The 14,496-nt window shown below is 42.8% G+C and overlaps 2 protein-coding genes across 2 annotated transcripts; one reads left to right on the top strand and one right to left on the bottom strand.

Annotated features, from left to right (window-relative positions):
- Positions 1-8,934: 8,934 nt before the first annotated feature.
- Positions 8,935-10,424, top strand: LOC108620162 (27 kDa glycoprotein). The gene is made up of 2 exons (XM_018017055.2): positions 8,935-9,275; positions 9,350-10,424. Exons 1-2 carry the CDS (start codon positions 9,110-9,112, stop codon positions 10,120-10,122), a joined length of 939 nt encoding a protein of 312 aa, XP_017872544.1. The 5' UTR covers positions 8,935-9,109; the 3' UTR covers positions 10,123-10,424.
- A 2,041-nt stretch (positions 10,425-12,465) lies between these two features.
- On the bottom strand, positions 12,466-14,496 carry LOC108618162 (uncharacterized). Its single transcript, XM_018014066.2, has one exon. It carries the CDS (start codon positions 14,422-14,424, stop codon positions 12,601-12,603), a length of 1,824 nt encoding a protein of 607 aa, XP_017869555.1. The 5' UTR covers positions 14,425-14,496; the 3' UTR covers positions 12,466-12,600.

Genomic DNA, 14,496 nt, shown 5'->3' with positions numbered 1-14,496 from the left:
CTGTGTGTTTTGCTGGAATTTCAATGATCTGAATGTTTGTGCTTGCGCTAACAACACAGTTGCTGTGGCGAAATTGTGCCTAATAAAACTAGATAAAGCCGACAACGACTCTGGCAGCCGAGCGAAATGGGCCATAAGTTCTAAAAATGACAAACAACCGCCAAATGTGGCATTGTTGCTTGGCGGCGAGCTATGCATGGGAGACGCTCTCTGGCTCTGGCTCTGGCTCTGGCTCTTTCTCTGGGTCTGGGTCTGGGTCTGGCCTAAGGCGCTGACTGGCGCATAGCCTGTCTGGCAAACTAAACGCAAACACAACTAAATGGTAAACGAAACCAGCCTTAGTGAATGTGTATGTGTGTGTACGTGTGTGTGTGTGTGTGTGTACTCAGAAGTGCGCACAAAAACGCACCTGAGCGCAAATGAATGATGATGTTGTGCAGTCGCTACTTTTTGTCGATGCAACATCCTGCGCCGGCTGCACAGTGGTCAAACGAAGTCAATAACCTGATGAAATAAATGTAGAAAGTCAATTTCAAGCAATCCAATTGTTTTGCCTAAGCTTGTAGAGCTTATTAAAAATAAACAAATTGAATAATATATATAAATAAAGTTGAAACTGTAAAGCTTTAAACAGAAGGAGCAAACAAAAAAATGGTTTTTCATTTTTTTTACGGGTTTCATATTCATAATAATATTTATTTAAAATAAAGCAATTTAATTGTTAAATAAAAAAAAAAAAATAAATAAATAAATAAAAATAAAAATAGAAACATTTGTATAGAAACATTTGTGTGACGTCGGCTTTGCAGCTTGTCTCTCTCTAACTCTCTCCCTCTCTCTCACACAATTTTAGCAGCATTTGTGTCGCTGCTACGCACACAAGCAATGGTACTGATCACTGATAAATACATACATTTATACATTTCCAACACCGTCTTCTTATGCTTACATTGTTTGTCATTATTTCGCATTTATTTATTTATTTATTTTATTTCTTTTTTTTTTTTTTTTTTGGCGTGAAAAAAATTGTTGTGATAAGCGGAGACTTACTAAGCGGAGGATCTTTCATATTCGTTTCGTCGACACAACCGTTTGGATGCTTTAAGCGGAGTCGTTATAACCGAATACTACTGTGTATGTATGAATACAGTAGAGTCTGGCTATAGCGAAAGTTCTGGTCCCCAGACAAACTTATATTAGCGTCTGCCGGGTCTTACGGCCGTCTCTGGTCGCATCGCTCTAACCGGATTTCGCTAGATTTATGAAAGACATAGCTAAAAAAATGCTGAACATCTTAGACAGACGAAGTATAAACTTGGTAGCTTAAGTTTGATTTTTAAACTGAGTTTTATTTACCTTTCATTTTCACATTTTTGTATTTTATTACTTTTTAAGCACGTTAGAATCTATTCATTTTGGTTTGATGTGATGGACGGTCAAGAAAAACTCCAAGCCGCCTGAATGAGGCATGCCGATATTTTGGCTCATCACGACTTCAAATCTGCAGCCAGAACACATTCCCCGATTACTATCGGTTAGTTCTATTATAATAATAGAAGTTAGTAATAAAATAAAATAAAATTATAAAATAAAATTACAATTTCAGCAGCTATTCAATCGATTATTAACCACTGTGCAACTGGTCGTGGCGCTCGCTGCTCGTTGGCATCCTCTTGCTGCTGCTGCGGCTGCTTGTTGCATCGTTTTTTGGCTCATATGTTGCAACCTTTCGCTTAAGCAAATTGCCAGCGTATGTCTGTGTGTGTGTGTGTGTGTGTGTGTGTGGCTTGATGAGTTTGCGTTTGCGTTTGCGTTTGCTGGCTCTGCGGCATTGCCTTGTACTTGCGGCCAGCAAAAGGCGCTGAGTTATTGTGCTCGTGCAATGGAAGCAGCGACAGCAGCGTTTTCCCAAAATGCCAAAGTGAACCTGGAGGTGTTTTCATGCCAAGCCAAATGCTCTTTCGCTCCTCTCACCTTCTCTCTTTCTCACCCTCTCTGTCGCTCTCTCTCTCTCTCGCTGCTGCATTTCACTTAAAATGCTTTTAACCAAAACATTAAGCAGCTGGTGTCACATTACATCACAATGCAGACCAGACGTTAGCTGCTACAAGCCGCAGCAACAGGAGCAGTGGCTGCCACACGAACCACTTGAACCCCTCAGTTGCAGCACCCGCCCACAAATTAATAGCTTAAATAAGCTGCGAGGCTGGCTAAGAAACCAGATAAAGTTATGAAAATGTAAACGAGCTAAATGCATAAACTAGAATTAGAATATATCTAAGCTGAGCATGTATGTACATATATAGCATATAGAATATATATGTATGCACGTATCTAAAGGTAAATATGATTCGCTCGTAGTTTGAGCTCAACTTTCAGTTCTTCAATTTAATACAAAACAGTTAAGAATTAGTGTCTGCCACGTCTCCTGCTGCCTGTTGCATATATTTGCCCCCAATCCATATACCCTCACTATCCATTCCAGCAGGCTTCACTTAAATCATATCATATAATTTGCATATGTTAAGCTTCTATATTGAATCAGAGACCTTTGATAGGGTTTCAAATTGCTTTACATCATTAATTAAATAATTTATGAAAACAAAATTATAAAGCTGTGTGTGCTCCCTAATTGTTCATTCATTAAATTTGTTGCATTATTTAACTGCATTTATTCAAAGCAAATCAGTTCGCTTCGATGTTATTGGGTTTCAATTACATTGCATTTGCTGTTGAGTTGTGCGATTGCAGTTTGACTAATTAGTGGCAGCACAAATTGTGAACAAAAAGGATCAAATGTAATTTTTATATATGTGTGTATATACTTATATATACCATATACGTATATATTTAACTGACAGCCAATGCTCGTTATTTACCTGGCATGAAGAACAGCAAAAATGCATTTGATGTTTAGCCAAGGAAAAAAGGAAACAAAAACGAAGGAAAATTGAAAATAAATTACATGGCAAAATGTGAAAAGGCCATGGGCAAAGCTTTTGTCAGCTTATTAGCTGAAAATGCCGGGCTGGGCTGCACTGGCCAAGTCAGCCAGGTTCCGGCCGGATCGGGCTACTTGATTCGTGGCCCGGCTCCTTGTGCAGCTTAGTGCTCAAACGGGCTATGGCTGCACCTTTCAAACGTAAACGTCAATGCCATAGCCAGGTAAACACACACACACACACACACACACAGGCATGCACACGCATGCAAGCATGGCTAAAGCGCAGTCAATCAAGTCGTTTATGGTCTTTGCAGCTAATACAAATGGCTGAGCATTATATATGCACCCAGGCGCACGCCCACACACACACACACACACACAACCTACCTCTTCAGCAATTGATTGCTTGTTTATTCAAATTAAATTTTGCATAATAAACTAATCGCAGAACTAAGTCAAATTTGGCTCTGCTCCACGCTGCAGAGAATCCTGGCATTGGCCTGCTTAATAATGGATGGAGACCTAACCGAGAATTGCCCAAAGATGCATTTAAAGCCGACACACAAAAGAGCAGCCACAGCTCCGGCTGAAATAGTTGGATTCACTCACAACGCACCGAGCACACGACTCTGACTATGCGTGGCGGCGGCCTCTTTGGCAGTGTGCCGGCCAGTCCATAAATCACTTTAATGCCCGCACTCCAGGCAGCCGGGTCAGGCACTGGCACCACCCGGCATCCAGCTAGGGCCGTAGGTGGAATTTCTTGTTGGGACGCTGCCAGAAGCCAGGCCGGAGCAGAGCTGGGCGCTATTCAAAATTCAAATCGAAAGGTCTGCTCTGATTTGCAGTTCACTTGGAGCGAGTGATTGATATCTTTTGAATATACTCGCAGCAGTCTTAAGACACATACACATACATGAATCTGGGCTGAAAAGAAGTTGATGAGGAGAGTATCCTTGGAGTATACGCTCATCAGCATCTACCTAATATCATCTAGGCGGAAATCTAGTCAAAGTGAGATATGGTCATCTTAATGAGTTGCAGCAGCAGCATCCAGCATCCATCCATTCACTCGCTAAACTGCTCGAATATTGAACGTAAATAACGTAAAAGAGTTAATAGCCGTAATTTAAGTACGGACAGATTTCGTACGGAGCATGCACAGCATGGACTCATCTTTGGGTCAACTCTCGGCCGATTAAATGTGAGGCCAGCCAGCAGTGTGTTGTTGTTCTGGTTGTCCAACTGCAGCTGAATCGTCAGCATGATTAATTGATGAAAATCCCTTTTGCCATGCAGGATAATAAATTACAATACACAGACCAGCACGGGCGGACAAACGAGCGAACGAGCAAACGCACGGACAGGTAGCATGTGCTTCAAATAGCTAACAGACAGACAGCCCACACACACACACACACACACACACACACACACATATATATATATAGCGAGAGCAGCGCGCTCAGATGAGGTCGTGATATGTACCGTGGCCCTGCATTGAATTAAACCACGGCCAGGACGAGCATGTCGACAGGTTCCGGCCAGGAAGGGCACAACGACACGTTGGCAGTTTCCTAAATTAGCTTAATTTCATTTAAAAACATACCATGCTCTATGCCATTGTTGTTGTTGTTGCTGCCATTGTTGTTAACGGCGACATGGTGGCACGCCCACGATCACGCCCACGGCTGTTGGCCCAGGCCAACAAACAAGCATCAAGCAGCGCACATCACATATTCAGATGCATTGCCATTTATACTATTATAATTATTATTATTATTATTATTATTATTATTAATATTATTAGTAGTAGTAGTTATTATTATTATTATTATTATTTTATTTATTATTATTAGTCTTGGTATTAGTATTAGCATTAGTTTATGTAGTTAATGAGTCATGAGTCTTTTAATTAATTATATTTGTTAACCTAATTGGAGAGTAAAGTTTCAAGCTTCCTTTGATGCACACAAACACACACACACACACTGAAAGATGATTACATGCGAATCGTGCAGCTTCTGGCAACTGGCAGCATATGAAATTCAGAAATTTAATCATCACCTGCACTCTCGCTGCTCACCTGTGCGTATGCATATGCCAATACATACGTATATATGTATGTGTATATGTATGTTTGCCAGCCTCAAAGCAGAATTTGCAAATATACAGTATTTAGCTTATTGCCAGCTCACAATTAGGAAAGCCAGCAAGTGAGATGCTTACGAAGCGGCTGCTAGACTGCACCGCCCATTCATAACAGATCCACTAACTGGGCCAATACGCTGCGTATACACAATGCGCTGCAGCGCGCGCTGGCGGCGTTTCCGCGGTGTGTGTATCCGTTTCGGCTTCCCCTAAAAGTATGCTATGTGTTTATTGTGTGCCAGCGACTACTAGATACTAATCAGAGGAGAACAGCAAAGAGAGCTGAAGCATGAATGGGAGGGAGAGCGTGCGTGTGTGTGTGTGTCTGTGTGTGTGTGTGTGTGTGCAAGAAAAAGACTTTGATGACTAATTGCATAAACTGAAGCGAAAACAATTGTCAACGTTGTTTAAAGTAAATAAATATACCCCAAGCTGATTCACATGAATTGAAAATAAGGAAATCAAATAGAGCTGAATTTCTGCACGGCTTATTCGTCATGCAGAAATGCAAAAAATGGGAAACAAAAGCAAAATCTATAAATGTATATAATATACGAGTTGATGATTGATTTTTAATTGTAATTCCATACGAATGAATTGCCATGTCAAATAACTATTTGGCAATAAAAATATTAAAACACTCGTAGAATTTTATTGATGCTGAAAAGCAGAGAGAGCAAAGAGAGTCTTTTGATCAGAGCAAATACAATTTTTTATATTTTACTAGTATTTTATTTTCTATATATTTTTTAATTTGATAAAATACATATTTATTGATTGTCCTGCTACCTTTTTGGCAACTAAATCTAAAGAGAAAGTAGTTCCTAATATTTTTGTAGGGCACAGAATAATTTAGTGGAAATATAATTGTGAGGTTGTATTATCACGACTTTATGGGCTTACGACTTACGACCCCGTCTAGGAATTCTTAAGTGTGGCGGCTAAGTATGTGAGAGAAGTCAATATGTACAAGTCGAACACGCCCGACTTAGCTATTAGTTCTATTTGCTTTTCCACAAAAAACATAACTGAACTGTGATAAGATTAGGTATTGTTTGACTTATGCATATATTTATGGGCTGTTATTATCTGGGGAAGTGATGTAATTGTTAGAAAAGCCATCTGATGCATATTCAAGGGGCTACTACGCAGAGCAGACGATATGATTGCAGCGTGGGATTGTGATGCCTTCGAGCTATTGAGGTGTTTCTAGTTAAGCGCCAAGCCTAGTATATTATATGAGTTTCTTGGAAATTCTGCTATTGCAAAGAAAAATATTATTAACTCAAAGCACGCACATAAAACACTGCACCACTGCCCCACTGCACCACTGCCCTTCTGCACCGCTGCCCCACTGCCCCACTGACTTTTTCCTTGGCTTTTCCCGTTTACCCTCGCTCGTTTAAATGATATATTAGCGAATACCCTTTGTGGATAATTAATGTATGCATCTCAGAGAAGCAAAGCTCTCGAATGCGTCGCTACAATTAGCTGATTGGACTTTGACCAGGTGGCATTCCGCAACCCGCTTCCCGGCTCACACTTCACACCTCCCGGTCGCCTCAACTCATTCATATAGAGCCGCATGGCGATAAAGCTTATCGCAGTCATTACGTAGCAACTGCTCTGACGAACTTTGATCGCCTGTGTAAAATGTTGAATGTCGTTTAGTTTGCGCTCAGTCGCTTTGTCCAACCGGTTTCCGTTCATAAACTTGAGCTTTTGCCCCGGCAGGGCTCAAGCTACGCTCGCACAGCCGAGAGAGCGATATACACAGATCTTTGGGTACGCTTATTAATAAATAGCATACTATGCACTTGAGATCGACTGATTGGACTCAAGCTTGACTTGCTCAGTGCACAAGCTAATAGTAGACTATTATAGCTGGAGATGACTGACGTATAGCTGCGACAATTAGCTTCCTGCCTGTTAGAGGTTGAGCAGTTGGGCCTATTTACACATGCATAAATATCAATGATGCTCTCTTATAAACTATTAAATGACTTATTACGGTTAAGGCTCTACGGCAGGGTTGTCATTTTTCAGAGCACAAAAAGCTAGATCTAGCTGGAAAGGCACATAGCAATGAGCATTTATACGTTTGTGCTCCATTTTAATTATTTTATGATTTCTATTAGGTAATATAGTACTTTACATACATACAAATTGAAAATAAAGATTAATAACTGAAAATAAATAATAATAAAAAGTTTAAAAAATAATAGTAAAAAAAAAATAAAAATTAAAAAGAAAAACGTTTAAAAAAAGCTTTTACAATTTTCCGCTTAAGGACTTAAAAAAAAAAAATATATATATATATATATATATATATATATTTCAATGATTGATGCTCTCTTATAAACAATTAAATAACAGAATTTGTTATGTAGGTATTTTTTTTAAATAATATAGTAATTTACATACAAAAAAAAAAAATAAAAATAAATAATAATAATATTTTTTGAAAAAAAAAATCAAAATTTAAATAAGCTTTTTCAATATTCCCACTATCGGAGTTAAAAAAAACGACAGATCTGACGGGACAAATGCTGAAATGGCATCAGTGCTCTACAGGGTCTAAAGTGTTAGAGTAATTCCAGTCAAATATTGTCGCAGTCACAAAAAAAAAAAACTTTATTATTACGTCGTACGTGGTTTATATAGACTTATCGTTTTTCAAGCTTCGCCATATCCCCCTCTCTCTCTCTCTCCCTCTCTCTCACTCTCTGTCGCTCTCGCTCTCTCTTGCTGCAAGTTCAGTCTTAAGTGTTTGCTCGCAAAACCGCTGGGAAAAGCATTAATTGCGCTCGTTGTAAAATTATTACGAAATGCCCAAGTCATATAAAATAACATCAGAAACAGCTGATAATAATGAAAACAGAAGAACTAGCATAAACAGCAATTTGACTGAACTGTGTAACTGTGGATCAGCACTGAGTGTGAAAATTCCGCTAACGCTGCAACTTAACGGCCGAGGCCTTTGATAAGACTGTGTGTGGGCATTGGTTTTTCGATATAATTGATAATCAGCTAGTTAACAGCTAGCTATCAGTTTATTTTAGAGCATTCCGTTGCTGTTACCAAACGGATCGGTAGTATATATGTCTGTATGTATGTGCATATATTTATACATATATCGATAATGCAATAAGCGTTCAAAAAAAAAAAAAAAACAAACAAACAAACATTATGGACAGCAGCCAGATAAGATAAGCGAACAACTTATGGAAAAGTCAGATACATAAACTCAGACACACACTCACACATTCATTATACACTAATATATCGGCACATATCAAGATATGTGTGCCTTGGAGCGTGTTAATTCCCTGTAAATCAGTCGTCAGACGTCGACATTACCCTTTGCCCGCGTGTTCCAATGTTGCAAAATTTGCAGCGGACATAAGGAGAGAATTATGTCACTGTGCTGATTACACTTGGCCAAAATGCCGGCGCGACGGCACAGTGTCCCAAAGAGCTGACAATTGCTATCATATCTACTACATGCAGCTTTAAACTTTTGATAAGCAATGCCTTCGCTTCAAGCGAAAGTGTGCAAAAGAAAATATGTATAATTTTTCGGAAAATTCAAATGAAAAGAGCCAATCAAGAGCGATCGATAGCTGTACAAGGCGAGCTTAGCGATAGCATACAATTGCATATGCTTTGCATGTATGTAGATATTTACATATGTATATGTATGTATCTCTTATCTCTTATTATTGCAGCTGCTAAGCAGTAGTCACATACATATGTATGTGTGTGTGTGTGTATGCGCATGGGGTCTGATACCGTCGACAATTGTAGATATTTCGCACAGCGTTCGCAACGCCACGCCCCACTGTACACAATCGAATCACAGTTGCTCGCGCTTTTGAACGCCAGCCGCTCTCATTCACTCGTAGCAACGCGCGCTGTACGGAGGCAACGGAAGCCACAGCCGCATAGGTAGCTCCACTAATTACCGATCGCATACTCAACTCGACTCAGACAGAGACTGCAAAGACAGGCGACATGAACAAATACGCTCTGATCGCTGTGTGCCTGCTGGCCGCCCTGGGCGCCCTGCTGCTGGAGGCGCGCGCCAGTCCCAGTCCACAGAAGCTGACCTCGGGCCAGCTGGAGAGCGTCTCGGCGCAGTTTCTGCCGCCCGAGTTCCGCAACACGAATGTCAGCATGGGTAAGTGCAGCTCGGTGTCGGTGACATAACGAAGGCGATGTGGTTAATGATTGGGTTTTGCTTCCTTTCGACAGATGATATTAAGCGCGTCTATCGCGAGAAGTGCAAGAAGGCGACTGGCAAGGATAATACCACGCTGTACAAGGATATCGAGGATGCGGCCGGCAAGCTGGGCGCCTGCCTTAGTGGGCTGGCGAATCTGACGGCCCTGCAGGCCGAGATGGAGGCAGCCCGTCCGATCGGCGAGCTGGACACCGTCTTCCACAAGTACTGCCAGCGGGCGCCCGAGGCCGAGGGCTGTGTGCGCGAGTTCAACGAGAAGGTGAAGCCCTGCCTGAGTGCCGAGGAGCTGCGCCAGCAGGCCACCATGATGCGTCTGGGCTCTTCCCTGCTGAACTTCGCCTGCTCTCGCGGCGGCGATCAAATTGCACTCTTTGTGGCCGAGCAGGGACCAGAGTGCCTGGAGGCGAACAGGGAGAGCATCAGCAACTGCCTGAACAGATCATTCCATCAGTATCTACCCAAGGACGGCCAGGTGCCCGATCTGATGAGCCGGCCCGAGCTGCTCTTCTCGCCCACACACTGTGTCGACCTGCAGAGCTTCGAGGCCTGTGTGCTGCATCATCTGGAGCAGTGCGCCGAGATCACGCCCGCCAACATTGTCCAGTCGATCTTTCGCTTCGTCAAGAACGAGACCGACTGCAAGGCCTGGATGGATGCCCGCGCCAACGAGCGACCCATTCTGCTGGCCAGCAGCAATCACACTGGGGGCGGGGCCGGCAGCCTAGTCACCACCCTCAGCGGCACCCTGGCCCTCACGCTGGGCGCCTTCCTGCTGCGCAACTAGGCTATCACAACCAGAATTCATCATGCTCAGCATTTGGTTGGCTTTGATAAAATGTTTAAAGTATTCCTTATTTCCATTGATAATCATATAAATATATATCATTAATTTTTTTTTCTTATCTGGAGTAATGAGTGTAGTGATAACGTTTCCAGCGAGCATATTTATTTATCAATTTTTTTTTGTTTTTGTTTTTTTTTTTTGTTTTTGTTTTTTGTTTGAATACTTACGTGCGGTACTTTGTAATTTAATGACAACTTTATTTATTGCCTATAATAAACAAACAATTACGATATGTGAAGCAACCGTTCTGCCTTTCCACTCATGCCAACGATATCCCAGACTTGCGGTAAGCTATGTGGGGGCAATCGTCTATATAATAGGCGTGATCGAACGATCGCTTCATCATCAGCAGCGTATATAAATATAAATAGTTACCACACTCAAGCGGAAGGCTTTGTTCTTATCAAATCGCAAAACTTTTATTTTCACCAAGATATGATTGGGCAATAAAGTACGACTCATGCTGGGCTAGGAATTATATTAAAATCGAGGGGTATATCTACTGCTTGATTCAATCAATTGTAAACGTACGTAATAAAACTTTAATTTTTTAATTTATATATTTTCATAAACGAGTTTCTGTTACATTTTGAATGAGCTTAATGGAGTTTTACGTTACTTCAAGACTCGTGAGACTCTTAAACTGAGTCACGCACTCCGGTTGCCGTCAAATCGTTGTATACTTTTGTGCTGCTCGCTTAAATCGAATGCAAATACTATTTGCTATACTATTGAGTGCCCAGTGTAATATACCCCGTTGAGTGATTCGAGACTGTGATGGGTGTATGCGATAGGTATGGCTCTGCGCTTGCGGACGCTAATCAGACGGCATATTCTGTTCGTGTATTAGAGAGATGTTGCTGACACTGCGACCGGGAAAATCCCATTCCATATTGATGAGAGTTCTTATAAATATAGACAAGCACTGTACTTATATTGGAAACGATAAGCAAAATAAAGATAGGCTAATAACTTTGGGCTGCATTCCAGTTCTAGATAAATTATGATAAAATATGAAAAAATTATAATATTACTTTACGCGAAAGAAGTCTGCAAATTAAATGATAAATATAATGAACAAGTAAAAAAGCTCTAGTCCAGACTGCTCGACTACCAGATCCCCTGAACCCTTCGAGCAACTGATATTTCAGTAATTATTCGCACATGCACACACACACACACACACGCATTGACTGCAGTGTGGGCTTACTATGGAAATTTAATTGTTTAATAACTTTTCTTGTAGATGTACTTTCTTCATGAAACTGTCAGATTATGATTATGCCATGGATATGCATGCATTCGCCAAAGCACAAGTCGCTGTTTGAAATACGCCTTGTACTAATATGTAGGTGAGGGGGTGGATATAGGGGTAGGGGGTAAATTTAAACAAAACCCGATATTGTATAAATTACATATAAGTCTACATTTAAAATTTAGAAGCTATAGGTCTAATGATGTAGGAGATACAATTTTATAATTAATTTTCGATAAGGTTTTTATCGAGTTATTTTTGGTGATAAACTCGATATGTGTGCTATATGTACAGACATTTTAAAAGAAATTTTAAGTCTGAAATCGACGGACGGACAGACAGACAGACGGACAGAGCTAAATCGACTCAGCTCGTCGCCCTGATCAAGAATATATATACTTTGTGGGGTCTGCCACGCCTCCTTCTGCCTGTTACATACATTTCAACAAAACCATTATTCCCTAATTTCTCATTTTCAATGGGTTCAGGGTACACAAATACTTGGGCATGCATCAGCGGTAAATAAATATTTGTATACTCGTATATATAAATATATTTGTAGAGGCGATCTTGGAGTAAGCTAGATAGCTTTAGCCAAATAAGTCATGCGCCCAATAATGTAGGATATATGTATATGCTACTATTACTAAGTGCAATATATGTAGGTACATATATATTATACATATATCAAGACTCTAGTTGTAAATAGAAGTATATAAAAACTACTATACTTTTTATTACTGTGTGAACAAGTACAGCAACATACAGATAAAAATATATTTCTTTGGCTTGTCATTAGATTGAATTGTATTTTATACATTATTTACTATATATATAATTAATTAATATGTGCAATTATTCCACTGAAACCCAATAAGCTTTAACAGTTTCTGCCAAGACGATTGCCTTGATGGACTGAAAATTTGAAGCTAGAAGAGATTGCTCTTAATCTCACTCTCATCATGCTCCCCTTGCATATTGCAGAACTAACTTCAGGTTAGCTCAGTCCACTGAAGCTAAACATGCGATTTGTAAGGCGTCTGAGTATATTTCAGAGAAATACGTTGGATTATTATTATTATAAAAATAAATATGAGCAACTAACAGAAGTTCCTCAGTACTACTGAGAGAAAAAAAAACACTTAAATTATTCGAATCAGCTGCTAATTTGCAGCATTTGCGGTGTGTGTTTGCTCCAGCACTTGGTGCTGCTCTTGCGCCTGCTCCAGATCCGTTTCCTGCTCCGGCAGCTCGTCGAGCGTATTCTGATCCTCTTCCATGTTGGCAACCTGCTCCTGCACATCGTTCAGATGCAGCCACGCATACTCGACGGCCGCGCGCAGCTGATTGGCATATCTCCAAACGCTGCGGTCCTCCACCACCTCGGACATGTCGTACTTGACGTCTGGCTCGCGATAGTGCTGCATCTGGGCCAGCTGAGTGCTCAAGGTGTGTTGGCTGCAACCGCCAGGCAGCCACTTGAGTGTGAAGTGATTGTGCAGGGTCACCGAGTAGCGAGTGTTGTGAAAGCACTTGGTCGCCCGATTGGGCAGCGAATAGTTGCGATGGCGCAGTGTGTGCTGCAGCACGTAGAGCTCGTCGGCCTCCAGCTGCTCGTGGTTGAGCGCCTCGGGCACCGTCTTGATGAAGTACGTATTGATGAAGCACAGCGAGACATGGCCGTTCGGGCAGTTCGCCCTCGTCTCGATCTCGTCGGCGTCGACAACGTCTTGCCAGCTGTGGAGCTTGCCCAGCGGCATGATCACCTCGTCGATGTCCACATTGAGCATATAGTCGTGCCGATACATGTTCCTGTAGAAGCAGTCATTGTAGGGTATCAGCTCGTTGAGCCGCTTAATGAGGCGACGGTGCTGCAGCAGCTGGTGCTGATAGTGACGCAGGCGCGGCATGCCGTTGGCCATTGTCAGCGGACGCAGCTCGAGGAAATCGATGCGCTGATAGTAGTCCAGGACCCGCTGTACGGCTGGGTGCACATCGTAGATGTAGGCGTAGATGCGCGAGGCGCCCAGCAGGCGCTGCAACTCGAACCACTCGATCAGACGCGCCGACAGATCCACATAGGGGAAATCGAAGGCCTTGACGCAAACGCCAAAGTTCAATTTGCCGCCGCCAGATGGAGCACTGGGTCTGCCGCTGGATTTCGTCAGGAAGAGGGAGCTGACGTTGGCACTGGCCTTCGGCTTGGCTGTGGTATTAGCAACCGGAGAGCGATCAAAGTGGACGCGCAGCGAGTTGCTGGCGCGGTCGCAGCTGTCGCTGACCAGTGAGACGACGCGCGGCGTGGCGCCCTTCAGTTGGAGCGGCAGCTCGGGCACTGGGCAGCTGAGCAGGTGCGGATAGCTGAGCAGCGGCGTGTGGCCCCAGGCATAGACCCAGACGCTCAGGTACTCGCTGACCCGCGTCATAATCGGCTCCTTGTGGCCGGCATACCACAGCTGGCAGTACGTGGGCGGGAACGTGGAATGGATTTGATTTGCCGTGGCCAGGATGCGCACCACGCCCAATGGCAGCTTGACGCCCGGCCGCATGTCCATGTAGGCGGCATAGAGGCGGAACGTCACGTTCGCATTGATGAACGTCTGCCAGTAGGTGTTGTGGAGCTGCAGCTCCAGCGGATCCGGATACTGGGCGCATGTGCTATTCCTGCGATATCTATGCGGCTTGGCGTAGCGCGTCCAGAAGCCATAGTCCACCTCGGGCAGCTCGTATTCCAGCTGGCGAACCAGCTCCTCATCGAACGGCTCCTCGATAACTTCGATGGGTGAGGCCAGAGCCGACGACGGCTTCGGCGGCTGCACCCGTTCCACTGTCGGCGGTAGCTGCTGTCGCAGGCTCACATCCGTGCTGTGCAGCGTCGTCAGCAGCAGCAGCAGCACAAATATGAGAGACACCGCCAGCACCGTCAGCTTGACGGAACTACTTCTACCTCTTGTTGTCATTGCGGCCAAACTAATTGTGGCACTCATGACGCCAATCGACGAGCCCGACACTCGTTCGCTTTATCTATCGAACTCAACGAACTTGGCCAAGAGCCGAAG

Source organism: Drosophila arizonae, chromosome X (genome assembly GCF_054131065.1).
Source record: "Drosophila arizonae isolate 15081-1271.41 chromosome X, UAZ_ARI_1.0, whole genome shotgun sequence".
NCBI lineage: Eukaryota > Metazoa > Arthropoda > Insecta > Diptera > Drosophilidae > Drosophila > Drosophila arizonae.
The sequence above is the reverse complement of the archived record's forward strand: the minus strand, read 5'-3'. Positions and strand labels throughout refer to the sequence as shown.

Excerpts from the sequence above, each read along its gene's own strand:
- LOC108618162 (XM_018014066.2), bottom strand. The coding sequence starts at position 14,424 with ATGAGTGCCACAATTAGTTTGGCCGCAATGACAACAAGAGGTAGAAGT.
- LOC108620162 (XM_018017055.2), top strand. The coding sequence starts at position 9,110 with ATGAACAAATACGCTCTGATCGCTGTGTGCCTGCTGGCCGCCCTGGGC. Across the intron at positions 9,276-9,349 it reads CAACACGAATGTCAGCATGG|ATGATATTAAGCGCGTCTAT; the intron begins GTAAGTGCAGCT and ends TCCTTTCGACAG.